Raw genomic sequence first — 27,425 nt, 5'->3', positions numbered from 1 at the left:
TCTTCTGGACCCAGGAATCAAATGCACATCTCTTGCGTCTCCTGCGTTTGCAGGCGGATTTTTTTTTTAACCACTGGCGCCATCTGGGAAGCTGCTATGTTACATACCTAACCTGACAAAAGAGACCATCGTCTCAGCTCCCCTGATGGTTCAGTTGGTAAAGAATCTGCCTGCAATGCAGCAGACCCCAGTTCGATTCCTGGGTAGGGAAGATCCGCTGGAGAAGGGATAGGCTACCCACTCCAGTATTCTTGGGCTTCTCTTGTGGCTCAGCTGGTAAAGAATTCACCTGCAATGTGGGAGACCTGGGTTTGATCCCTGGGTTGGGAAGATCCCCAGGAGATAAGGCTACCCACTTCAGTATTCTGGCCTAGAGAATTCCATGGACTATATAGTCCATGGGGTTGCAAAGAGTTGGATGTGACTGAGCAGCTTTCACTTGAAACCGGAAACCCTCAGCTCTGAAGGGATGGATTTAATCTATACAGCTACATGAAACCCTCCTTTCCTTTTCAGATGACTTATAAAAGTTCCATAAAACTAATTAATATTTCTAGGGCAGTATAAAATCCCCCTCATTTAGATGATCTGAGCTAGTCTCTTTTTCCTTTTTTACGGAAATAAACCCAAGTTAGTAAGGAATTGTTTCCAAGGAGGACTTCCACTTGTTGCTCTAACTGGTTCACAGACTGGTCCTTCTGCAGTAAACCACTGCGCAGCCCGACAGAGTGTTGCAGGCGACTGTGTTCAAGTGTGGTCAGCAGGAAGCACAACAGTTCGATGCTAAGCGGAGGGCAGCTCGTGGGATGAGCCCAGTGGTCCCCGTGGCTGTTTTCCAGGGAAGAGTTTCCTGAGAGCAGCGCAGTATGCTTGAGTCTTGGCTGCTCACAGCAGTCCTGCTGAGCTAAGGAAACCCAGATTCGAGTTTGGGGCCACTGAAGCAACTGGCATTCACAGGGAGCAGAGGGCTGCCCGGGGCATGGGCAGGGAACAGAAGCGTGTCTGGTGTACCCAGGGAGTCCTTGGCCAGGCTCGTGTGCACATGTACGGATTGAAACTGTGTGAGATTTATCAAAAGCGGTGGCTCCAGGGTTGAGGATCAGACAGAGACACCAAAGGACAAGCAATCCTGAGGGATACTGGGGGTCCAGCCCAGCCACAGTGGAAAGGCTGCTTTAATAACACCCTGAGCATCCAGAAAAGTCACAAGAAATCTGTATCTTTGGGGCAAAGGCTATGATTTCAAATGGAGTTGGTAATTAAAAAAAAAACAAATGTCTAGATGGTAATTATTTTAGGCCCTGTGAACCATTCAATCTCTCTCACAGCTCCTCACTTCTGCTGAGCAAAAGCATTCATAGATAATGTGTAAATGAATGGGTATGGTTTTGTTTCAATATCATTTTTTTTTAAACAAACGCAGAGGGCTCGATTTGGGTCATCACTGTAGTTTGCCAACATTTACTCTAGGGTAAGGCCTACTTTAAATCTACCCTGAGCCAAGAGCTATCAAGGCAATTGCAAGGGAAGCTGAGTTTGGAAGTTGAGTCCTGCAGTAGTTAGCGGAACTTGGAAACATTTCTGACTTTGCGCAAATTCACCCGATGAAGTGGAAGACCAAGCCTATGTAAGATCAAGGGGAGACAGTTTGACTCCCGGCAAAAATTAACTCTGCAGAGGAAGATCAAATCCAGAATGTCTCAGTCTTTCATCACAGTTGTGAGGTATGCAAAGAAATAGAAAAATATTACCCATAGTGAAAAAACAGTCATTAGTAGATGCTAATCTCCAAATGGTCTAGATATTGGATTTGGCAGACAAAGGCTTTAAAGCAGCTATCATAAATAGGTTTGAAGAACTAAAGAAAAATGTTGTAAGAATGAGTGAATATAAAGGCATCTCAACAGATGAGTGGAACCTATAAAAGAATCTAATGAAAATCTTAGACTGAAAAAGTTGAATAATTGAGATGAAAAATTCACAGGATGGGCTTAAGAGGAGAACAGGAGATGACAGAAGAGAGTCAGTGGACTTGAAGACAGATCAATAGGAGAAGAGATGGAGAAAAACATATCTGAAGAGAGAGTGGCAAAATGTCCCCAAATTTAATGAAACTATTAGCAAGCAAATTCACAATCTTATACACACTACACACTTCAAGTAGGATGAGTTATAAGAAAACCACATCTAGACATTCGATAGTTAATTGCTCAAAACAAAGATTTCATAACAAAATAATTACAACCAAACTTCTCATCAGAACAACAGGGACAATAAGACAAGATACTGAAGAAAAAAAATAGTCATACTCCAATTTCATGTCTAGTGCAAAATATCCTTCAAAAACAAAGATAAATAACGGACTGTTTTGGAGCAGTTCTGTCCAATAGTAGTATAGGCCGCATATGTACTGTTTTACGTTTTCTAATTGCCCCATTAAAAAACCTTAAACAGGTGAAACTCATTTTTAACATTTAGTATATTTTTAAACCTGGTATATTCTAAAATACCACTTTAGCATGTAATCAGTATAAAAATCATTAAATAGATATTTTATACATATTTATGCTTTTTGAAATCTGATGTGTATGTTACACCCGAAGAACAGCTCCGTTTGGTCTAAGCACATTTTCATAGGTACCCACGTCTGGTGGCTACTGTACTGGACTAGCCCAGTGTTAGGTCAAAGAGAAAGGGGAACGGACAAGTTGCTCTGTATCCAGGTTGTTTCCCAGTCTGTCTTACACATAGTGTTTAAATTAACCTTTCTAAAATAGTTACTAGTTCAGAAGACCTGAGAGGCTACCTACTATGTGGTAAAATAAGTTGATTTGTTCATTCATTCATCTATTTACCCAATAAACATTTTCTAAATGCCAGACTCTTGTCTACGAGTTGGAGGACATCACAAGAATAAAATCCAGTCCCTTTCCTCACAGGCTAATTGATATGATAGCCACCTTAGCCAACCAGTTCATTATCATTTGGTAAATGAGTGTAGGTAAGATGCTGTCAGTATGCAGAGGACGTAGGTGATGAGGAACCAGTGGGATTAGTGGGAGTTGAGGAGGGATACCCTTCATCAAAGTTCCTCACTGCAAGCAGTAGAAATGGACTCTGGCTAACATAAGGGGGAAAGGACTCTGGCTGTGGGGAGCCTGTGAGGACTTAATTTTAAGCAGAGCTCTGGCATGGGCATTTTCAGGTTTTAGGCGTAGTAGGTTGGATCACAGGTTTAGAGGGGATGATGCTAAAGGCAGGGAGACAGATAAAGTGAAAGCTGCTCAGTCGTGTCTGACTCTGCAGCCCCTGGACCACACAGTCCATGGGATTCTCCAGGCCAGAACACTGGAGTGGGCAGCCTTTCCCTTCTCCAGGGGATCTTCCCAACCCGGGGATCGAACCCAGGTCTGCCACATTGCAGGCAGATTCTTCTTCTCGGCTGAGCCACCAGGGAAGGGAGGCAGATAAGAGACTGGTAATTGAATGAGAGGCTGAGGGGCTGACCCACACCAATGGCTGTGGGAACAGAAAGGGTAGTTTCCGGAGTTTAAACTCTGAAATTCGGGACTGTCTCTGTTCCTGCCCCTCCTTATCTCGTGCGCTCACCTCAGTGCCGCCCTCTTCAGGTGGACGGAGGCTGACTCACGGTGACCTGGACATGCCATTTCTGCCCATTGTTCCTCGAATGCCTTTGCCCCTCTGCTTGTTTGGCTAGAGCCCTCCCTTCTCGTTTAAGATGTAGCTCGTGAGCACCTACTGCTCAAGCCCTGGGTGGTCTCTTAACAACCTAACTCTCTGCCGGAGTGATGTCATTGTTTTGTGGCTAACTTGTCACAATAGGTTAAAGAGCCGGTACACATGTTTCGTGAGTCACTCAGTCGTGTCTGACTCTTTGTGACCCCATGAACTGTAGCCCGCCAGGCTCCTCTGTCCATGGGATTCTCTAGGCAAGAATACTGGAGTGGGTGGCCATTCCCTTCTCCAGGGGATCTTCCAGACCCAAGGATTGAACCTGGGTCTCCCACACTGCAGGCAGATTCTTTGCCCTCTGAGCCACCAGGAAGCTTATTGTTGTATTAAGGTCACGGTCATTAATGACAATCTCCTGTAAGCTACTGGGGTCTACTGATGCTGTCTCATTCTCCCATGTACTGTCAGGACCCAGAGTGGGGTCACGCACAGTACATGTTCCCGATGATGCTGACCCCTGGCTTTGTGGGACACACAGGGGTCTGGTTGCGGCTGATAGCATCCATCACCAGACTCCTGCTCAGCGCAGGCTTGTCCATCTCCCTTAAGCACATTTCTTGAGTCACTCTATACTCGTAAGCTTCCCATGGCCCCCTGAAATCTTCTTCTCGGCTTTAAGGTCCATCAGTCCTTTCTCCTCACATCTCCCCAGTTGTCATCAGACTGACCTCTTCATTGGCCCAGAAACAAGTCCCATGAAGGTCTAATTCTTCATTGTCACTTAGGCTAACCCTTGTCCCAAGGGTGGCCTTACTTTTTCCTTCTGGTGGTTCAGAGCCAAGTGAAAAAAGTGCAAGTGTTAGTCGCTCAGTCGTGTCCGACTCTTTCCAACCCCATGGACTGTAGCCTGCCAGGCTCCTCGGTCCATGGAATTTTGCAGGCAAGAGTACTGCAGTGAGTAGCTATTCCCTAATCTCCAGGGGATCTTCCCGACCCAGGGATTGAATCCAGGTCTCCTGCATTGCAGATGGATTCTTTACCACCTGAGCCACTAGGGAAACCCTGGTATCTTTCAGCCAAGGATATCTTTCAAATCCAAAATCCTGCTCAATCCCTGATGGTTCTAGCCCTTGCAGATCTCTCTGTGACCAAACTTTTGCAGCATTTGCGGTGTGTCCCCCAGCAGGCAGCTATTCCCAGATTTGTTGTGTTCACTGTTCTGAGCATCTTCACCTCTACAGCTAGATTGCGAGCTGCCTGATCTCCCAGTATCTCAAAGGGTGCCTAGTACATTTCTGGACACCTAGGGCTCATGAAAGCATAGTAAGAGATTGCCATAAGGCAGATCTGTTTCTCTGGCTCTCATCTTATCCAGCAACTGCATTCTACACACCCACATTTGAGTGTTGTTAGGGAAGCCGAGGAAGGAGCTTCTCTCTGCAGTGGCAGCCCAGAAACTTCAGCGAGGTTTTGAGTGGCTCCTGGTCAACCCTGTTGCTGATCGTGAGTCACCGCTCATTTGTGGCGAGCTGAAGCCTCAATTCATGATTCATGTTCTAAAAATGGGGTGAGGTTTTTGCAGAGAAACCAGTTCCGGTCTGAGCATGGCCTCATGGTGATCGGGTTCCTCTGTGGGCTTCCAGCTCTTCTAAACTCAGGCATCTCAGGGTTCCCTGGATGTGGCTGGTTCATGGCACACACCTAGAGTCAATTTCACAGGGTTAGGATAGGGTGTTCCTGGCACTAAATGCTGTCCTGCAGGCTTTCTTGAGACTTCTCATGATCTGTAACCAGGTCAAGTCTGGATCTGGGATGGACTAGAAAGGGGAGATCAATCTTGGGGGCTCCTCTTCTGTTCATACTTCTGAGAAGGTGTCTGGGTTTCCCAGCCAGAATGCACTTGCATCTAGGAAGAGGGCGTTGAGTGCCTGACTCCACTTAGCATCTGGGAGAACTGCTCTAAGGAGGAGTTGAAAAGGGAAATCACTAAAATCTGAATGGGCCAGTGACAGAAGTGGGGTGGTTTCACGAAATTTGCTTTCTGATCTCAAAACTTCCACCAATAAGCAGTGTGCCGTTTTGCGAGTCATTCACCTGCAGCAGTGATGGCCATAGCTGGCGTTTTTAGAGAGTTTGGACTAGAGCCTGGTGCGCACTAAGCCCTCTGGAAACTCACCTGCTCTGATCATCACCGTTGTTACAGAGCATTTTTTAGCACAGTGCTAAGCACTTGATGTATAGTATCTTACTTAAGCCTTAGAATATTGATGTGTTTTGTTTTTCTTGCTGCACCGGGTTGAGCTGAGGCTTACAGACTGTACGTGATTCAAATCCAGACAGTGGAACTCCCCAGCCTATCTCAGCCTCTGCTGTTGCTCTGCCTGACTTCCCTGGGCCTCAGTTTGGGTTGTTTTGTTCTGTTTTGTTTGTCTGTTTGTTTTTTATCGGTGGAAGTTGAGAGCTGGACTGCTGGCCTTTAAAATGTGTGAGTTCTAAAATTTCTAGCTATTTTGTCCATTATCTTCACCCTTTTTCCTCTCATTCTCTGCTTCCCCTCACCCACCCACATTCATCCGTGAATCTCACGGGATTCACCATCACGGGATGGGCGGGATATTTTCCCCATTGAGCTGTGAGGCTGCATGTGTCAGCATGTGGGCTTGGACTGTGGCTTTGTGGTGGCCGTTGTTGGAGCTGGTTTACATGCTGCTGTTGTTGGAGAGAGGGGATCTGACTCTTCAATTTGACTGTCTTACCTTGGCCTGCAGCCGTTACCACACTGAGCAATGCTAGCATTTGACAGACTGGAGAGAGGCTTATGGAGGAAGCCCACCAGACTCAGCTCTTTGGGTCTGTGAGCGCTACATGGTTATCTGGTGAGATTTGGTTGGAGCAGTCATTCTCTAGGCTGTTTGCACATATCTGGTCCCATGACTTGTAAGGATCTTAGGAGAGGAACTTGGAAGAGAATTTTCAATTCTCTGCACAGCTTGGATTCCCTCGCCTATGTCCAGTGAGGAGTTTCACTGATCATTTCATTATAGTTCTATTAGAACTGATGTCTGTAGAGTGCTTCAGTTGGGGGATAGTCTCTCTATATATATATTCCCCAGTGTGTTTCTTTGTGGCTGTGACCCAAAGATTAGAGTGTTTTGGCATCAGAAGACCTGGGTTCAAGTGTTGCATCCTTCACTTCCTAGCCTGGTGCATCTAACACCCCTGCTTGTGAGGACCTCTACTTGATTCATTTTTGGTGGTTTCTTACAGTGAAATAAGAAGAATCCATTTGTCACTATCCTGGGATATGTGAATTCTTCCACTTAAAAACCTGGAGGAAACATCTTAGGAATCTTAGTGTACCATACAAAAGCCTCAAAACAACAGAAGCTTTGGATAAGTCACTTAACTTCCCTCAGCCCAGATTTCTTCATCTGTGAAAGAATTATGGTAATACCTGTCTTACCCAACTACAAGGGCTATTGAATCAAAGAATGGTATGAAAATAGGTTTCTGAAAATTATAGATTCTATAAGAAACATTATTTAATTTTAGGAAGTATCATGCAGCAAAATTAATTGTTGTAATTACCAAAAAAACAAAAGCTATTAAATGTTTCTATTCTGGTTATCCTCAGCATAGAATATTTACTGCAGGTAATAACCTATAGTAAAATTTCAACATTTTCTTATCATGCACCAGTTAGAAGGCTATGAGTTAAATTGTTCTAGACTAAAATGGATATTGGGTATCCAGTTAATAGGAACTGATACTGTTCAAAGTGGATAGTAGCTCTTATGTGGAAACATTAATTTTGTATTAATTCTGGGAATTAATTAATTGCATTAATTTTGCATTTTCAGACTTTACTAATTCATTCCAAGATTAAGAGTTAGATTCCCGCTTGCACTATTAGTGGGAATGTAAGTTGATACAGCCACTATGGAAAACAGTATGGAGATTCCTTAAAAAATAGGAATAAAACCACCATATGTCCCAGCAATCCCACTACTGGGCATATACCCTGAGAAAACCATAATTCGAAAAGACGCGTGTACTCCAGTGTTCATTGCAGCACTACTTACAGTAGCCAGTACGTGAAGGCAGCCTAGATGTCCATCGACAGATGAATGGATAAAGAAGACGGAGTCCACACATACCGTGAAATATTACTCAGCCATAAAAAGAAACCAACTTGAGTCAGTTCTAGTGAGGTGGATAAACCTAGAGCCTATAATACAGAGTGAAATAGGTCAGAAAGATAAAAACAAATATCATATATTAATGCTTATATATGGAATCTACAAAAACGGTACAGATGAACCTATTTTCAGGGCAGGAGTAGAGACGCAGACGAGAGAACAGACTGTGGACACGGGGAGGGAGGAGAGGGTGGGATGAATCGAGGGAGAAGCGTGGAAACACACACGTTCCCGTGTGTAAAGTAGATGGCTGGTGGGAAGTTGCCCGTGTGACGTGGAGCTGAACGCACAGGGCTCTGCGGCAGCCTCGAGGGGTGGAATGGGGTGGTGGGAGGGAGGCTCGTGGAGACGTGTGTATCCTTACTCACATGGTTGTATGGCAGAAACCAACACAACGTTGTAAAGCAATTACGCCCCAATTAAAAAAAAAGTTCCAGTTGTAAAAAGAAGGCATTAATAGTACAAACAATATTAGACGTCTATTACGTATTCTTCCATGGAACATAATTGCAACGTGAGTAAAGGCTACCCTTTTACATGCTAATTCAAATCGACCTAGAATGCAATTGTGTTTCTTTTAACTCACATTTTCCACTACAGCAAATATGCCCTGCCCCCCTTACTCCAAATGAACAAGATAAATCCATTTCTGTTTTTCTTGACTGGTAAATTGTGCTCGGAGATACCATCTGGAGATGGTTGGGTTTCTGCCAAAGGTTTAAATCAGGCTTGCAAAGAGCTACCTGCCTAAGGCAAGAAACTATGCTGATTTAATAGGAAAGAACGTGCTTTTTATTTTGCCATCTGGTAAAGGAAAGTGAAAGCTCTTTGAAAAATGTTGATATTAGTTTTACAATAATGGTATTATATTATAGAGGAAATTTATTTCCAAAATATAGTAATTGGGAACATTTGAAAATCTGTTTGCTAAAATGTGTGTAAATCTGTCTGATGCTGGGAAAGACTGAGGGCAGAAGGAGAAGAGGGCGTCAGAGGATGAGATGGTTGGACGCCATCACTGATGCAATGGACAAGAGCTTGGGCAAACTCTGGGAGACGGTGAGGGACAGCAAGGCCTGGCGTGGTGTAGTCCGTGGGGTCACAAAGAGCTGGACGTGACTGGGCAGCTGAACAACAATGGCAACAACATTTGTAAATCTGATGTGAAGGCACACGCAGAGATCTCCATGCTCACGAAAGATATTTCTATCGAGAAGTGTGGGCAAGACAGGGACAGAGAAAGGGAAATAGGGAAACGACCCGGGTCTCCTGCTGGACACTGTGGCAAGCCCAGATGTGTGTGGCCTGGTTACAATGTGATGGTTATCCCCTGTAATTTTTATTATAATGTGATGGTTATCCCCTGTAATTTTTATTATAATGTGATGGTTATCCCCTATAATTTTTATTATAATGTGATGGTTATCCCCTGTAATTTTTATTATTTTTTAAAAACAGATTTCTGCTTGGCAGATTAACCAAAGGCAAGAGAGGCTACTCTGTCCGTGTTCTGCGTGCCACTCTCCGCGAGACCCCACGACAGACCCCAGGCCCACGTCCCCTGCGCTCCCAGACCCCTGCCCAGCCCCAGACATCGCTCTGGGTTCTGCCTGAGGCCTGCAGTGTGAAGATGCCCAGCACCTTCCTAGCATGACGACCCTGGACCATGTGATCGCCACCCACCAGTCTGAGTGGGTCTCCTTCAATGAGGAGCCACTCTTTCCCATCCCTTCTGAGGGTAAGGAGAGCTTTCACTGCCTACGTGAAAAAATTAACCAAGGACCACACCTGTGTGTTGTGGCTTTTATTGGAGCCTTCCTTCCATGGGGTCTTTTATTTAACATTTTATTCATTTATTTTTGGCCGTGCTAGGTCTTGGTTGCTTTGCACGGGCTTTTTCTAGGTGTGCCCAGCGGGGCCGCTCTCTCGATAAACCTGCGGTGTGCAGGCTTAGCACTGTGGTGTCTTCTCTTGCTGTGGAGCACGGGCTCAAGGTGCGTGGTGGATTCAGTCCTCGCAGCACGGAGGCTGGTTAGCTGTGGTGTGCGGGCTCTCGAGTGCTGGCTCTGTAGTGCTGGTGCACGGGCTTAGTTGCTCCGTAGCATGTGGAATCTTCCCGGACCGGGGATCAAACCTGTGTCCTCTGCATTGACAGGCAGATTCTTATCCATTGGGCCACCAGGAAGTCCTCAGTAGGATATTGACAAGGAAAAAGTCAGTTTATCACTTCCCTTCATTTCACTTCACTTATCACTTCACTTCCTTATCATTGCTTTCTTCCAATGAACATAAATTCATATTTACCAAGTCCGTGGAATATACAGTCCATAGAATCCTCCAGGCCAGAAGACTGGAGTGGGTAGCCTTTCCCTTCTCCAGGGGACGTTCCCAACCCAGGGATGGAACCCAGGTGTCCTGCATTGCGGGCTGATTCTTTACCAGCTGAGCCACAAGGGAAGCCCAAGAATACTGGAGTGGGTAGCCTATCCCTTTTCCAGGGGATCTTCCTGACCCAGGAATCGGACCAGGGTCTCCTGTATTACAAGCTGATTCTTTACCAACTGAGCTGTCAGGGAAGCCCTGAATATAAACTTCCTATTTACCAAGTACTTTACACTCAGTCCTTTTGGTTATTACTCCCAACAGCCATTCGGCTTGTCTCAGTTTTCAAAGGACAGTTGTCAAAAAGACTGATAAGCGCTCAAGCCAGATCCCTTGGGCTGAAATCCTGGCTCCATCATGGATGTGGATAATTGGGCGGATGATTTGTTTACCTCTCTGGGTGGTAGTCCATCTGAGCAATGTGGATAATCACAGTGCCGACCTCAGGGTAGCAGTGAGGATTAAGTGATTAACACATAAAAAACCGCTTACAACCGGGGACGGGCACATGCAGAGAACTCGGTAGTTGTCACTCGTGATCATGGTGAGGGTGGCTAGGTTGACTTCTGTGGGACTGTGCTCAAGGGTGAAGGTCACGGTAGGATGCAGGAGCTTTTTACAGAGCCATGTCAGCTGCTTTTCTTCCATGGCCCCTGCGGCTGCCTCCTGAATCATCCCAGCTTCATTTACAGCACCTGGAAAGTGGAGTTTACGGGCATGCTGTAAGCTTTATAGCCATATGGAGTCCTTGAAACGTGGCCAGTCTGAATTGAGATGCACTATAAACTGGGCTTCCCTGGTGGATCAGATGGTAAAGAATCTGCCTGCAATGCAGGAGATCGGGATTTGATCTCTGGGTTGGGAAGAGCCCCTAGAGAAGGAAATGGCAGCCCACTCCAGTATTCTTGCCTGGGAAATCCCATGGACAGAGGAGCCTGGCAGGCTACAGTCCATGGGGTCACAAGAGTTAGACACAACTGAGTGACTAACACTTCAAGAAATGTGAAATAGCCACACTGAATTTCGAGGACCTAGTTAAATGTTTCTTTAACAATTTTTTTATCATGTGTTGGAGTTATACATTTTCAACAAATTGAGTTGAAATACATTATTAAGAATAGTTTCACCTGTTTCTTTTTAATTTTTTAAATGTGGCTACTGGAAAATTTAAAGTTACGTATGTGGCCCACCTTTTATTTCTTTGGGACAGCTCTTGTCTAAAGGCTTTGATTACATTCGCGTGGACCAGTTTGTTTGGCTAGTGATGGGAGAAAGGAGTTTCATATGAGTACCTTTATTTTTTAGAAGCTTTCATACAGTAAAATTGATCATTTTTGGTCTACAGTTGATGAATTTTAACACATGTATAGATTGTGTAATCACCACCACAATTGGGGTCAATTCTGTTATTTAAGAACAAATATTTGAAGGCTGTCAACTGTTCCAGGACCAATAAAGTGAAACAAAGCTAGAGGAAGGGTCTCTGTGCCATGTTGAGCTGGACATTAGTGCAGAGTTTGCTTGTGGTGGCCCGCAGATGTGTGTCCTCTGGATTGTACACACTTTGAATTGGAGTGTTTTTAGTCCAGACAGAAGGTCTCCTGTTGAGCCACAGTCTCCACCAAACCCTATTGCCTTTTGCTTTTCAATTTGACCCAGTTCTATTTCTTGCTTGGCCTTCGCAACAATTTTTTGTGTGTGACACCCCAAGCACTGAAGTAGATGGTAGGACAAGAACAGTGAACCAGACCAGACTCCCAGTCTTAGCCTGCATGGAGACTGCCGGGGACAACCTTTGTTGTTGTTCAGTCACTAAGTCATGTCCGACTCTTTGCCGCCCCATGGACTGCAGCACGCCAGGCTTCCCTGTCCTTCACTATCTCCCAGAGTTGGCTCAAACTCATTTCCATCGAGCTGGTGATGCCATCCAATCATCTCATCCTCTGTCGTCCCCTTCTCCTCCTGCCTTCAATCTTGCCCAGCATCAGGGACTTTTCCAATGCGTCAGTTCTTTGCATCAGGTGGCCAAAGTATTGGAGCTTCAGCTTCAACATCAGTCCTTCCAATGAATATTCAGGGTTGATTTCCTTTAGGATGGACTGGTTTGTCTGCTTGCCGTCCAAGGGACCCTCAAGAGTTTTCTCCAGCACCACGTCCTAGGGTATAGTTTTCATACATTTTTGGGAAAACACTTCTTTAGCATAGAAGCAGTGGGCATGGCTGTCTCTTTCCTCTCACACCCTGTCATGGTGAGTCCTTTGATCACCCATTGCCTTTTCTGTTTTTTCCTCCACGAGACAGTCCTGAAGAGTGACCTTCCACCTCTGAGCTGATGGCAGTTTCTGGTTTCTGTTTCAGGGGGCCCCAAAGAGCACGTCCCAGGAGCCTCCTCTTCCTCAGACCAGTCCGAGAGCTCCTCCGGGGAGCACCATGTCTTGGATGGAGGCTCTCAGGACCTTTCCCACTCAGAGCATGATGACTCTTCCGAAAAGCTGGGCCTCATCTCTGAAGCGGCCTCGCCTCCTGGGAGCCCCCAGCGGCGCCCACCTGACCTGGTCTCGGCCATCAGCAGCTGGGTTCAGTTTGAGGATGATGCACCCTGGGCCAGCTCATCACCACCTCCTAAAGAAGCAGGGGGGACAGGTAGGCCAGGTGAGGGGCTGGGGAGGGTTGGGACGGAGGTCTGTGCTTCCCAGGGATGCTTTCCCAAGAGAGGTCTGCAGGGCTGCCAGGATTCTGCTGGGTCTGCTCCAGGGCCCTGAGCCTGGCTGCCTAGGAGACAGCAGGCGGAGGTCTCCTCGCGCTTAACTCTGCACCTCGTGTTTCTTAACAGAAGCCTGTGGAAGGATCTGTGTGTTCTGGGCCATTGCTAGCCTTTTACCTTTGTCCCTGGCTGTTCACCTCTCCTTGGAAGGATGCATATGGATTCATCTATTACAGATGGAATTATATTTACTCAGTGCCTAACTTGTAAGCTCCCTCTGGGTAAATCGGATGTCTCTAAAAGTGTGGACCGCTAACCATCTCTATCAGAGTGGCCGGTTACACATGGATGTTCTTGTACCTCAGACCTTAAGAATCCAGATCTTCAGGGGTGGGGACTGCCGTGAGTGGTCAAGTCTCTGACTCTGTGGCATTTGAACGGCCAGAAGCTGCGCTGGGAAGCTGGGTAAAGCCAGGGGCCTGGTTAGTTCCCACCCTGGTAAGCTGGCTACTTATTTTCTTGGGCACTGAAGCTTGCCCACAGTGATTCCACATAAGAGTGATAGCCTGTGGTGCTTGTCTTTCTTTGTGACTCGTCTCGCTTGGTGTGATCATCCCTAGTTGCATCCATGTTGCTGGAAGTGGCACTGGTTCATCCTTTTTTATAGCTGAGTCGTATTCCATTGTATATATGTACCACATTAAAAAAAAACATACTGGGGCATAGCCGCTTTATCCTTCTGTGTCAGGCTCTGCTGTGTAGCCAAGTGAATCAGCCACATGTATACACACATCCCCTCTTTTTATTCCCTTCCCGTTTAGGTGACCACAGATCACCAAGCATGCAGCAACGTGCTCTGGAAGCACCAAGTATGGGCTTCCCTGGTGGCTCAGACGGTGAAGGATCTGCCTGCCATGCAGGAGACATGGGTTCGATCCCTGGGTCGGGGAGATCCCCTGGAGGAGGGACTGGCGACCCACTCCAGTATTCTTGCCTGGAGAATCCCACGGACAGAGGAGCCTGGCAGGCTGCAGTCCATGGGGTCGCAAAACGGTCAAACCCGACTGAGCTGACTGACCGCAGAGCCCCGGGTGGAATTCTCATTAGTTACCTACTTTATCCTCAGTAGCCCCCACCGCTTGATTATCTGGTAATTCTGTCGTGCAGAAGTCTGACATGGGTGTCACCGAGCTGAATCAAGCTGCCGATCTGCGTTCCTGTTAGCAGGCCCCGGGGAAGCCTCTGCTGCCGGCCCTCCCCAGCCTCTGGAGGCTGCCCGAGTTTCTGGCGCGTGGCCGCTCCCTCAGTCTCCAGATGCAGCCGTGTGGCTTCTCTCTGTGCCTCCCTTCTGCCGTCAGGCCGTCCCCTGGCTGACTGCTGCCTTCCTCTCCTGCTTCTAAGGGCCTTGTGATGGTGTTGGGCCCACCAGGATAATCCAGGATAATTTGCCCGTCTCCAGGTTTTTTAACCTAATCACTTCTGCAAAGGCTCTTGCCACGTAAGACGACTTTGTCACAGGTTCTGAGGATTAGGACGTAGACATGTTTGTGGGGGAGCAAACATTTTGTCTACCACAGAAACCTAGAAAAAGGGATGTTTTTCTCTCGGATTAAATGGTTTGCTTGTTTGGATTTTTTAAAACAATCCCTTTGTTTTTCACATGGGTTTTCAACATCATTAAACACAACTTTAAGCAAATATCAAACATGATTCTATCATATAACATTTTCATTTCTACATGACAATTTGCACATTGGTATACTTTCTGGTATTTAAGCATCATTTTTCTCAGTGAATTGTTGGTGAAAAACCCATGACACTCAGGGCAGCGTGGATGAAATGACAGGTCCAGACAGGCTTCCCAGTCTGGCTGGAGGGAGGATTTAACCTTTACTGAACACCTAACACCAAGAAGACAGTGAGCTAAGCATTTGTGCGGTCTGGGAAAAGTCACTGAACACAGGGCAATGAACTGATACAGAAGGGTTTTTTTTTTAAGTTTTTTTTTTTTTTTTTTTTTTTTTATGTAGACCATTTTAAAAGCCTTTGCTGAGTTTGTTACAATATTGCTTCTGTTTTATTATGTTTGCTTTTTTGGGCCATGAGGCCTATGGGACCTTAGTCCCCCAACCAGGGCTCACACCCAAACCCCCTGCGTTGGAAGGCGAAGTCCCAGCCACTGGACTGCCAGGGAAGTCCCAGTAGGTTTGTTTTTCATGTTACATTTACTAAATATTTACTCTCTCGGGCACGGTGCTCAGAGCTTTACTACATCATCTCATGAGCTCTTTACAAGAGTCATAGGAGGAAGGTATTTAATATTATATTCGTAGTACCCGTGAGGAGACTGGGACAGATAGTGGTTTGGGAATATGCTCACAGTTAGATGCTAGGAAGTGGCAAGAGAGAGGTTTCCCACCAGGCAGACTGGCCCCAGGACCTTTGAACAGCCTAGGGGTGCTCTGTGTGGTATATTTGCATCGATCTTCCTGCTACTGAGATAGATTCCTTTGCTGCCTCATTTCCAGGAGACAACTGAGGCGAGAAATGAAGGGGGGGCAGGTTTCCTCCGCTCCGTTGCCCTAAAATGGCCCTGCCGGCTTGATCACTGATTATTTTCAAAGCATTCAGATTCTTTCACATCTTGCCCATACCTTGAGCTTTGAAGATTTCCTAATTGCTCAGAACTGTTTATACGACAGATGGATCAATTTGCTTTGACTCTTCACCGCTTGTTTCTGCAACGCTAACTTTGGAGTTAGTCATAATTTTGTTGCCGCCGTCTGACTGAGGATCTTAGCTCGTTATGGATAATGGTTTTGACCTTTAATGGTTTTAACCTTTAACTCATTAAAACCTTATCCTTTAAGGCAGCAATTTTCAAACTGTTATCTACAGATTTCTGGGTTTTCCTAAGACCCTGTCAAGGGATGTGTGGGACCAAAAGTATTTTCGTAAGAAGTCTAAGATGCTTTTTGCCTTTTTTATTATGTTGGCATTTGCATTAGTAGTGTAAAAGTAATGGCAAATAAACTTTTGGCTACTGTGTACATATAGTAAAAGATAAATGTAATGTCATTAATATCCTTGGCAAAGTGGTAAAGACTAATTTTATTAAATCTGTATTCTTAAATGCATCTTTTTTACTATTCTCTGTGATAAATTGGGAAATATACATAAAACATTTGTGCTCTATATCAAGATATAATGGTTGTCCTTAAGAAAAATAACTATCTTGAAAAATTAGGCCTCAAAAATATTTTAATTAAAAAAATAAATTTAAAAGTCAAAATTATTTTGAAATTACTTGAAAAAGTAAAAAACAATGCAAAAAAATCCTTAATGAACAAAATATCAGCATTTTAAAGACTAAAGACAAAATCCAACTAAAACCTGAATGACTGCCATTACTTCACCCTAATCCTAGTTCTTTTTCCGGTAAAATTCTGTGTTCAGAAATAGCTAGCTAGCCTGTAGGCTTCAGTTGGCTGATTCTATATTTTTTAAATGTTGTATTTAAAATATTATTTAATTACTGAGTTACTTAAGTTCTCTTTTAAATTTTGCGCCCGTAGTGAGTGCCTCCCTTGCCCCACCTTTGTGCTAGCCTTGCATTGTACTCAGGACAGGGGATTTATTGATGTTACTAGAGAACAAATCAAGAAATGACAACTTTGAAATGTGTTGAAAGCATGATTTTGGCCTAAAACATTGGCTCAGACATTCATTACTAATTCCATCTGTTTCCACGGATGAACATTTAGTTGAGCTCTGTGGAGGTAGGACTCTCCTCTGCAGAAAAGTCCATCAGCTGGTTTCCTAGCAGACGTGAGCCCAGACGTGTAGGGTCAGGCCCACCTCAGCCGGTGTTTCTAACTCAGGGACCCAAGGACCCTGGAGGACTGTGCAGAGCTGCAGGGCGGCAAAGAAAATGGTAATAAATCCAAGGACCCTTGTATATATGTACCACATCTTCTTCATCCATTCCTCTGTTGGTGGGCATTCAGGCTGATTCCGTGTCCTGGCTATATTGTACATAGGGTTGCCACGAACATTACTCAGCCATGAAAAGGAATGCTGCTGCTGCTGCTGCTAAGTCGCTTCCGTCGTGTCCGACTCTGTGCAACCCCATAGACAGTAGCCCACCAGGCTCCTCTGTCCCTGGGATTCTCCAGGCAAGGAAAGGAATGACATTGGGTCATTTGCAGAGACGTGGACGGACCTAGAATCTGTCACTCAGAGTGAAGTAAATCAGAAAGAGAAAAGCAGATGTATAATATTGCTTATGTGTGGAATCTAGAAGCATGATACAGATGAACTTATTTGCAAAGCAGAACTAGAGATGTAGAGAACAAGTTTATGGATACCAAAGCGGGGGAAGGGGAGGTGGAATGGATTGGGAGATTGGGATTGGCATCTATATATACCACTATGTATAAAATAGATAACTAATGCAAGCCTGCTGTATAGCACAGGAAACTCTACTTAGTGCTCTGTGATGACCTCAATGGGAAGGAAATCTATAAAAGAGGGGATATATGCATACATTGGAAATGTATGAGGGCTTCCCTGATAGCTCAGTCAGTAAAGAATCTGCCTGCAACACAGGAGACCTGGGTTCGATTCCTGGGTTGGGAAGATCCCCTGGAGAATGAAATGGCAACCCACTCCAGTACTCTTGCCTGGAAAATCCCATGGATAGAGGAGCCTGGTGGGCTACAGCCCATGAGGTTTGCAAGAGTTGGGCACGACTTAGTGACTAAACCACCATCACCCCATACATTGGAAAAGACACTGATGCTGGGAAAGATTGAGGTGGGAAGAGAAGGGGACGACAGAGGATGAGATGGTTGGATGGCATCACTGACTCAATGGAAGTGAGTTTGAGTAGGCTCCGGGAGTTGGTGATGGACAGGGAGGCCTGGCGTGCTGCAGTCCATGGGCTCGCAGAGTGGGACACGGCCGAGCGACTGGACTGAACTGATACGTATGTGTACGGGTGATTCACTTTGTTGTACTGCGGAAATGAACACAGCATGGTAAAGCAAGTATATTCCAATAAAGAGTAAAAAAAAATCCAGGAGCCCTCTCTTGACTCTCTTGCCCATCAAGGAACCTACCAAGTGAAGGATTGCCGGGTACATCCCTGTTACCCCAACCAGCCTCATCAACTAGACCAGCTCCTTCATGGGTTTCCTCACATAAACTGTGTTTAACAGTAAGGAAGAGTGAGGGGTTGGTAGAGCTCAGGTCAGGGGACTGGCAGGAGAAATGAGGCTTCAGCCCACTCAACACGGATAATGCAGACATCTCCCCAGCTTCCATCCTGGAGGCTGTAGAGCAGCTCAGGGTTTAATTTGGATCCAAAAGGTTCTGGTACTGGTGCTGTGTCAGCGATATCACATTCATTAACTGCAGGCATTACACTGCTATATTTTACAGCAAGTATCTTCACCTGATAGAAACAGACTGAGGCTTCTTGTAGTCACTGCTGCTGGCTCGGTTCTTTGGGTAATACTGAGTTTTCCTGGTGTGGTAACCTGAATGGTGGGCCCTACAGACATCAGGTCCTAGGCCCTGGAACCTGTAAACCTTGTCTTATTTGTAGAAGGGATTTTTGCTCCTGGATTAAGCTAAAGATTTTGAGAGAAGGAAATCATGCTGGATTATCTGGGTGGGTCCTCAGTATAATCATACATAAATAAGAGGGACATGGAAGGAGTGTTGCTCACATAGAGAAGGCAATGTGAAGGTAGAACAGAAAGGGATTTGAGGATGCTGGCCCGAGGACTCGCGTGAGGAGGCCGTAGCCACGGAAAGCCAGCGGCCACCAGATGCCAGAAGACACAAGGACCAGATTCTCTCCTCGAGCCTCTGGAGGAAGCCTTGCCCTGTTGACATCTTAACTTTGGCCCAGTGATTCTGAGCTCAGACTTCTAGCTTCTAGAACTACGAGAGAACAACTTTCTGCTGTTTGAATACACCAGGTTTTTGGTATAGCAGCCATAGTTACTTTAAATATCAAGTTTCTAAAATATTTTCCCCACTTTCTTTCCCTCCTTCCACTTTTTTTTTTTTTTTACTTAAAACAATCTCTTGTTTATCTTGCTTGCCTTTTCTTTTATTTGTTGGAGCGTCATTGCCTTAGGGTTGTGTCTGTGCGGTACAACATTGTCAATCAGCCGTGCTGTTCAGTCGCTCAGTCGTGTCTGACTGCGACCCCATGGACTGCAACAGGCCAGGCTCCTCTCTCCTCCTCTCCATTATCTCCAGATAGGTGATCCTATCTAACTGTCTCATCCTCTGCCCTCCCTTCTCCTCCTGCTTTTTGATCATTAGGGTCTTTTCTAAGGAGTTGGCCCTTCGCATCAGGTGGCCAAAGTATTGGATCTTCAGGTTCAGCAACATTGCTTCCAATGAACACCCAGGACTGATCTCCTTTAGGATGGACTGGTTGGATCTCCTTGTGCAGTCCAAGGGACTCTCAAGAGTCCTCTCCAACACCACAGTTCAAAAGCATCAATTCTTCAGTGCTCAGCCTTCTTTATGGTCCAACTCTCACATCCATACATGACTACTGGAAAAGCCATAGCTTTGATTATACGGACCTTTGTCAGCAAAGTGATATCTATTTCTGCTTTTTAATAAGCTCTCTAGGTTGGTCATAGCTTCTCTCCCAAGGAGCAAGTGTCCATACGTATACATCTACACCCTCCTTCTCTACGTGGAAGCAGGCTGGTCTAGTGGAGCACCTCTAATAGGGCAGGCCATTTATTAAGCGCATGTTCCATGGTAGCCACAATGCTTTACCTCCAAAGTTTACAGCCCCATGCATGCAGGCAGGGTGTGATGTTCCACCAGAACAAAGTTTCCATGGAAACTGATTTTTTGACTTCAGCCCTCTTCCCAGTCACATAAGCATCACCCATGGAAACGGACTCTTACCTATAATGTGATTGTAGTTTCTCGGTTTATTCCCATTTTATTCCTCACATCTGTTCTGTTTGCTTCTAGCAAATGCCTAGCACTTTCCAACCCGCTGTCTTTGTGTCAGGAAAAAAGGGAAAAATGTGTGTCTTGGACTCATCCCATGTAGCCTCTCTACTAATATCCTTTTATAAGAAAAAGGATGATCTTGGCCTCAGAGAAATAGGTGGGAGGATGACAGAGAAGGACTGATGAGTGCCTGGATTCCTGGAAGCAAAAAAGTGGAGCCTTACTCCTCCAGCTTGTCTGGTACCTTAACATCCTGGCTTGCAAAGAGAAGTTGGGAAAGAAACAATCACAGGGGAGTCTGTAGGGAGAAATGTTCCCTGGGACAGTCCTTTCCCCTCCCCAGTCCCTACCCTCCCAAAACCCCACAAAAGAATTTCTCTTTTAAGCGGTGCCACCTAAGAATAAAGCCAAGGGGGCATTGGCTTTTATCCTGGCAGGAGAATGTGCAATTTGCCTTCATTAAAATGCAGGAGGCTGTAGGCAGGGAAAGGAAGGGACAAAGAGACTGTCAGTAGTGGTAAATCTCTTATTTTTGTGGCATTTAAATGCCAGAAGCTGCACTGGGGACTTAGAGGAGCCAGAGAGTGGTTTGTCCCCACCCTGGTGACCTGGCTACTTAATTTATTGTTCACCGACCACTGATGCATACCCAGGGTGACTGAATAACTAGGAGCAACAGCTAGAAGGGAAAACACGTCCAGAAATGCTTAAATCGATCAAGGAGACAACTTTCTTTTGGACTTCAACTAGGGCAAATGTGAAGTAAGTGCCATCATGGTTGGTCTGGGAAAAAGGGGCTATGTGATCTTTTTCAGAAAAATATGAATAAAATCAGTTGAATGACAGAACCTTTCTATAAACACATATATAGGAAAGAATGGGCACGAGTTCTTTGGACCTGATGATGCTAGGAATGAAAGGGCATATAAAATCATGCCTCTTGAATATTTTGTAAAAGTTGTTTCCTCTGTTAAAACCCGTGAAATTTGGTGAAGGCCAAATGTGAAATTCACATATCTGACTTAAGATCAGTTTGGCTCAAGTCATGTTGATAAATATTCTCTTTGTGTATATGTGTGTGTGTGTGTGCGTGTGTCAGTGAGTATATTCTCAGTTGTGTCCTACTCTTTGTGACCACACGGACTGTAGCCCACCAGGCTCCTCTGTCTCACAGGCTTATCCAGGCAAGAACATGTAGTGGGTTGTCATTTTCTCTTCCAGGGGATCTTCCTGACCCAGGCAATGAACCCAAGTCTCCTGCATCTTCTGCTTTTGCAGGGGCATTCTTTCGCTTCCCTTGTGGCTCAGCTGGTAAAGAATCATCTACCTGCAATGCAGAAGACCTGGGTTCAGTCCCTGGGTTGGGAAGATCCCTGGAGAGGGGAAAGGCTACCTGCTGCAGTATTCTGGCCTAGAGAATTCCATGAACTGTATAGTCCGTGGGGTTGCAAAGATTCAGACATGACTGAGCAACTTTTACTTCACTTCTTTATCCCTGGGCCACCTGGAAGCCCAAATATTCTCTTTCAGTTCAGTTCAGTTCAGTTGCTCACTCATGTCTGACTCTTTGTGACCCCATGGACTACAGCACACCAGGCCTCCCTGTCCATCATCAACTCCCAGAGTTTACCCAAACTCACGTCCATTGAGTTGGTGATGCCATCCAGCCATCTCATTCTCTGTCGTCCCCTTCTCCTCCTGCCCTTAATCTTTCCCAGCATCAGGGTCTTTTCCAATGAGTCAGCTCTTCACATCAGCTGACCAAAGTATTGGAGTTTCAGCTTCAACATCAGTCCTTCCAATGAACACCCAGGACTGATCTCCTTTAGGATGGACTGGCTGGATCTCCTTGCAGTCTAAGGGACTCTCAAGAGTCTTCTCCAAAACCACAGTTCAAAAGCATCAATTCTTCAGCGCTCAGCTTTCTTCACAGTCCAACTCTCACATCCGTACATGACCACTGGAAAAACCATAGCCTTGACTAGACGGACCTTTGTTGGCAAAGTAATGTCTCTGCTTTTTAATATGCTGTCTAGATTGGTCATAACTTTTCTTTCAAGGAGAAAGCATCTTTTAATTTCATGGCTGCAGTCAACATCTGCAGTGATTTTGGAGCCCCCCAAAATAAAGTCTCTCCCTATTTCCATTGTTTCCCCATCTATTTGCCATGAAGTGATGGGACTGGATGCCATTATCTTAGTTTTCTAAATGTTAAGCTTTAAGCCAACTTTCTCACTCTCCTCTTTCACTTTCAATATATTCTTTTTAGGTTTTTTATTAGAATATTTAATGTCCAGTAGTCATGTTTGGATGTGAGAGTTGGACCATAAAGAAAGCTGAGTGCCGAAGAATTGATGCTTTTGAACTGTGGTGTTGGAGAAGACTCTTGGGAATCCCTTGGACTGACTCATTGGAAAAGACCCTGATGCTGGGTAAATCCCAGGAGTTGGTAATGGACAGGGAGTCGGACACGACTGAGGGACTGAACTGAACTGAATGTCAAACACTTACACTTTGGACTTAAATTAGCATAGGAATACTGTTCACATGTTGGAAATATTGTTCTGGTTTGAAAATGCTGTGTGATCAGTCTGAATTACATGGTGAAAATTGTCAAAAAAGAGACTTAACTGAAAACTCATTTGCTGAACTCTGTAGTAAGTGCATAGATATTTTGTTAAACCATGAGAGGAACCAAGGTGCTTTTTTTTCTTTTTCTGATGGATGTGTTCAAAGCAAAATTGAATGTTTATGTTTTTCTCTCAAAAACATATTCTTGAAAATGGATCTACACCCGCGTGTGTTTTATTCCCATGTTGTGCTTTAGCAGTAGTGTTTCTGAGGTGGGTTAGTTGCACAGTTTTCCTAACTTAGTGTTTTGCCTCCTCAGACTTCTAAATTCTGCCACACACCAGGAAAAATGTAGAGGTCAGCTTTGCTGTCACCTAAAATTGTTACAAAGATTGTCTCAGAGACAATGCCAGTGTGCATTTTCAAGTGTGTGGGTGTGCTTAGAATATGTTTGCAAATGCATGCAGGCAAGTTGAAAGAGCAAAGTTCACCCCCGAAATTTAAAAAAAAGAAAAAAATTAAGGCGTTATTATCCGCAGGAAGCTTCCTGTTCACTCATCGTTCTGTGCACTGACCTTCTCCCAGGGACACAGCGATTTGTGGCAAGGCCAAGGCCGAGGCTGAATTGGACCCATTATGCGGATCCTGCGGGATATGCATAATTACAAACATGGAAAAAAAAAAAACCTTGATTTCCGGAACCTTCATTTCCCCTGTCCTTCAAATGTCTTCCCTCAGAGCTTGGACTGAGGCCTTCCCATTGTGTCTGGGAGGGTGGGGGGGAAGCTAAGTCTTTCTGTCCAGAGAAAGACCCACTTGTTTGGGGGAGGACCAGAGATGATGTCAGCCATGTAAGAGGGTGACAGCTGAGAGGCCTGAAGAAGAGGCGCCCAGCGGTCAGTTCTGTGAGGTTGTTCGCTCTGCCTGCTGGGGGTGAGTGGTGGGCAGGGGTGGGGTAAGATCCCAGCCATTTGGTGAATATGGAGGCCAGGTGCCCCATAAGGCTTGCATGTTTCCTCTTCTGGACCCAGGGGGTCTTGCTTTCTTTAATACCCTGCATGGTTCTTCTCTGCTTGTAAAGGTAATTGGTGAGCTTCCTGGACTCCACCTCGGACCCAGGATGCTCTCAGGAATGAGACGGGCAGGGCCCGTCCCCACAGGGCTGGCTCTGCTCTGGTTGCCGCCTCTCCCGCCGCTCCCCGGAGTGCCTTTCCACTCCTGCGGCTCCCTCAGCCTTTGAAGCTCTCCCCCTACACGTTCTCCCCATCTCTGCTCAGCACCGCGCCCTCCAGCTGCTCTCTGCGTCTTCATCCTTTTTTTTTAACTGAGGCCCTCGTTTGCGTTTCTTTAAATTTGTATTTGTGCCTTTATTGGCCGTGCCCCGTCGTCGTGCGGGCTTCTCCTGGCGGGGGGCTCTCGTGCTGTGGAGACCAGCTCAAGGCTTCAGAAGCTGTGGCACATGGGCTTAGTTGCCCCAGAGCATGAGGGAACTTCCCAGACCAGGGATCGAACCCATGTCCCCTGCCTTGGCAGGCGGATTCTTAACCCCTGGACCACCAGGGAAGGCCCTTAAGTGTCTCTGCCTGAAATTGGGCTGTGTGCTTATGTGTTCACTGTCTGTCTTCCCCACTAGAGAAAAGGGACTTTGTCTCATCTACTCTTTATGCCAGAATATGGTCCATGGAACATAGTAGGTGCCCCCTTTGTATTTGCTGGATTAATGAATGAAGAGGTGATACCTGAAATTAGGCTGTGTGCTTATTTGTCTACTGTCTCTTTTTCCCACTAGAGAAAAGGGACTTTGTCTCATCTACTCTTTATCCCAGAACATGGTACATGGAACGTAATAGGTGCCCCCTTTGTATTTGCTGGATTAATGAATGAAAAGATGAAAGGTGGAGATGAAATCTATTGCAGAAGGACTCCTGTTTATGTGGGTAATGAGCTGTTAGGTAGAACTTGAAGGATGATCTCTTCAGTTAATCACAGTAAAGTGATTTTTTGTTTTGTTATTATCAGTTGTTTGATTTCCCATTGTTGTGCACACAGTGCGTATATCCACCTACCACATACGTACACATAAAATCCACAGACATAGCATATACATATAACGTGTACTAATACACATAGTAACACACATTTACATATATACACATAGTAATATACATTTACATACATACACATAACATATACGCTGACATTTATGCACACACATGCATGTTACATATACACCTAGCGTAACATGTTCATACTGTATTAAAACCCCAATGTTCTCCTCTTCCAGAGAATATTCTAGCTCACCCAGGGAGCCATGTGGCCCATCTCACCCTCACCCTCTGTGTGGGACGCAGAACACAATGAGCTGCCCAAGCATGCGTTAATTAACTAGTTCATTCATGCAAAGCATATTTAGGTGCTGGGAATGCATTATGAGAAAGTTGGACACAGTTCCTCTCCTGCCCAAGCTGAGGTTACCTAACAGTCGGGTACTCTATTTCCCACGAAGCCTTCTGGGGTGAGCCAAAGCTCCTCTGAACCCGTCCTGGGGCCGCTGCTTTGTATCGCGAGCTAAGAAAGCCACAAATGAAGAGTCAAATGAGATTTATTTTGTTTATTTTGTGTTCGTGGATAAGTGTGTTTATAACATTGGAGAAATCATTTAGCCCTTGTTAGTGAACTTCTAACTAGAAGCAGAAAGTGTAAGACTCTAGCCGGGGTAACCTTGGCTCTCCTGATCTGGCGTGTCTGTCCAGGCCACCTTCAAATCTCAGCGGATGATAAGCAGGAAAAAAAAAAACAGTCCGGAAGATATTACTCTCTAATACATTAAAGAGCCTTTTGATGAAAGTGAAAGAGGAGAGAGAAAAAGTTGGCTTAAAGCTCACCATTCAGAAAACTAAGATCATGGCATCTGGTCCCATCACTTCATGGCAGATAGATAGGCAAACCGGAAACTGTGGCTGACTTAATTTTGGGGGGCTCCAAAATCACTGCAGATGGTGATTGCAGCCATGAAATTAAAAGACGCTTACTCCTTGGAAGGAAAGTTATGACCAACGTAGACAGCATATTAAAAAGCAGAGATATTACTTTGTCAACAAAAGTCCGTCTAGTCAAGGCTATGGTTTTTCCAGTGGTCATGTATGAATGTGAGAGTTGGACTATAAAGAAAACTGAGCGCTGAAGAATTGATGCTTTTGAACTGTGGTGTTGGAGAAGACTCTTGGACTGCAAGGAGCTCCAACCAGTCCATCCTAAAGGAGATCAGTCCTGGGTGTTCATTGGAAGGACTGGTGCTAAAGCTGAAGCTCCAATATTTTGGCCACCTCATGTGAAGAGTTGACCCATTTGAAAAGACCCTGATACTGGGAAAGATTGAGGGCAGGAGGAGAAGGGGACGACAGAGGATGAGATGGTTGGATGGCATCACCGACTCAATGGACATGAGGTTGAGTAAACTCCAGGAGTTGGTGATGGACAGGGAGGCCTGGCGTGCAGCGGTTCATGGCGTCGCAACAAGTCCGACATGACTGAGTGACTGAACTGAACTGAGTAAACATTAAAGTATAAATAAAGGACATGACATCAAAGTGTATGTAAGTATTTGAAATTTCAGTCTACTCAGGATCCCAGGGGATAAAAAGAGAGAAGAGTATTTGCTGTATTAATTGTTTTAGCTGGTGACTTGTTGTGCCCTGTTCAGCTGTGTCTGACTCTTTTGGACTCCGTGAACTGTCGCCCACCAGGCTCCTCTGTCCATGGGATCCCCCAGGCAAAAATACTAAAATGAGTTGCCATTCCCTTCTCCAGGAAATGTTCCTCACCCAGGGATCGAACCCGCCTCTCCCACATTTTCTGCATTGCAAGGCAGATTCTTTACCTGCTGAGCCATCAAGGAAGCTCTGATAGCTTGTTTATTATTTATTCAACCAATGGAGCTTTGAGCCGCCACTTTGGGCCAGTCGCTCTTCAAGGCACTGGGGATACAGTGGGAAGTCCTGCCTTGTGGAACATCCATTCTGCTGGAGAAGCCACAGCAGAAACTGGATTGAGAAGTAGATATATGTGTGTCAGATGATGTGTTAAGTGGGAAGAGGAGGAAAATGAGGCAAAGAAAGGGAGTCGAGTGAGAGAGGATGTGAACTTAATAGAAGGTCCAGGAGTGGCTCTGAGCATTATCTTTGGCATGAAGACTTGAGGGAAGTGAGGCCTGAGCCTTGCAGAAACCAGGGAAGGAGTCTTCTAGGAGGAAGGAACAGCAAGTGATGGGACCCTGAGGAGGTGGCCCTGGTTGTGTTGTGTGATTCAAGTGGAATGAATGTGGGAGAAGTTCGAGAAGACGGCGAGTCAGAGCAATTGTGGAGTCTCAGATGGCGTAGGTTTTTAAGGGCACAGTGAGGACGTGGACCTTGACTGTGGGTAAGGAGGAAAGCTGTGGGAGGGTGTTGCACCCGAGGTGTGGTGTGAGCACCCTAGGCTTGCACACACAGGTGATTCTGTTCACACTGGGGGGCTGCTGTGGGGAGAACAGACTGAGAGGAGGAGGGTAAATGGAGAAGTGGGGAGACCAGGCACAGCCACTGGGATGACCCTGGAGAGGACGGGGTCTGGGATCGGGGTGGTAGCTTGGAGACGGTGGGAAGTGATTGGATTTCAGGTGTCCTTTGAAGGTGGCATTAACAGAAGCTGTGAGGGACCAAAGGTGGGAAGAATCAAGGTGTCCTTCTGAACTTCTGAAAGGGAGAGGGAGCTGGTGTGGAAGGGAGAAGAGGAACTTAGTTTCCAGCTTGTAGAGATCTCAGTCAAGATTTCAAGTGGATTTGGATAAAAGTTTAGGTCTGGAAGTAGCAACTGCCACTTAACCCTGTTTGGGGCTTCCC

At 45.7% G+C, this 27,425-nt stretch overlaps 1 protein-coding gene across 6 annotated transcripts in view; it reads left to right on the top strand.

The window, feature by feature from the left end:
• The window catches only part of STON2 (stonin 2), a 159,280-nt gene that overhangs the window by 29,782 nt on the left and 102,073 nt on the right, over positions 1-27,425 (top strand). For 2 of the 6 annotated variants that reach the window (XM_043472696.1, XM_043472698.1), the window contains exons 2-3: positions 9,366-9,630; positions 12,633-12,926. In XM_043472696.1, coding sequence (XP_043328631.1) covers positions 9,543-9,630; positions 12,633-12,926 — 382 coding nt within the window. In that variant the 5' untranslated portion in view covers positions 9,366-9,542. Of the gene's footprint in view, positions 1-6,960; positions 7,141-9,350; positions 9,631-12,632; positions 12,927-27,425 lie in introns of all 6 variants that reach the window. The other 4 variants (XM_043472700.1, XM_043472699.1, XM_043472697.1 and 1 more) reach the window with 3 other exon arrangements.

This window comes from Cervus canadensis, chromosome 6 (assembly GCF_019320065.1).
Source record: "Cervus canadensis isolate Bull #8, Minnesota chromosome 6, ASM1932006v1, whole genome shotgun sequence".
Taxonomy (NCBI): domain Eukaryota; kingdom Metazoa; phylum Chordata; class Mammalia; order Artiodactyla; family Cervidae; genus Cervus; species Cervus canadensis.
The sequence above is the reverse complement of the archived record's forward strand: the minus strand, read 5'-3'. Positions and strand labels throughout refer to the sequence as shown.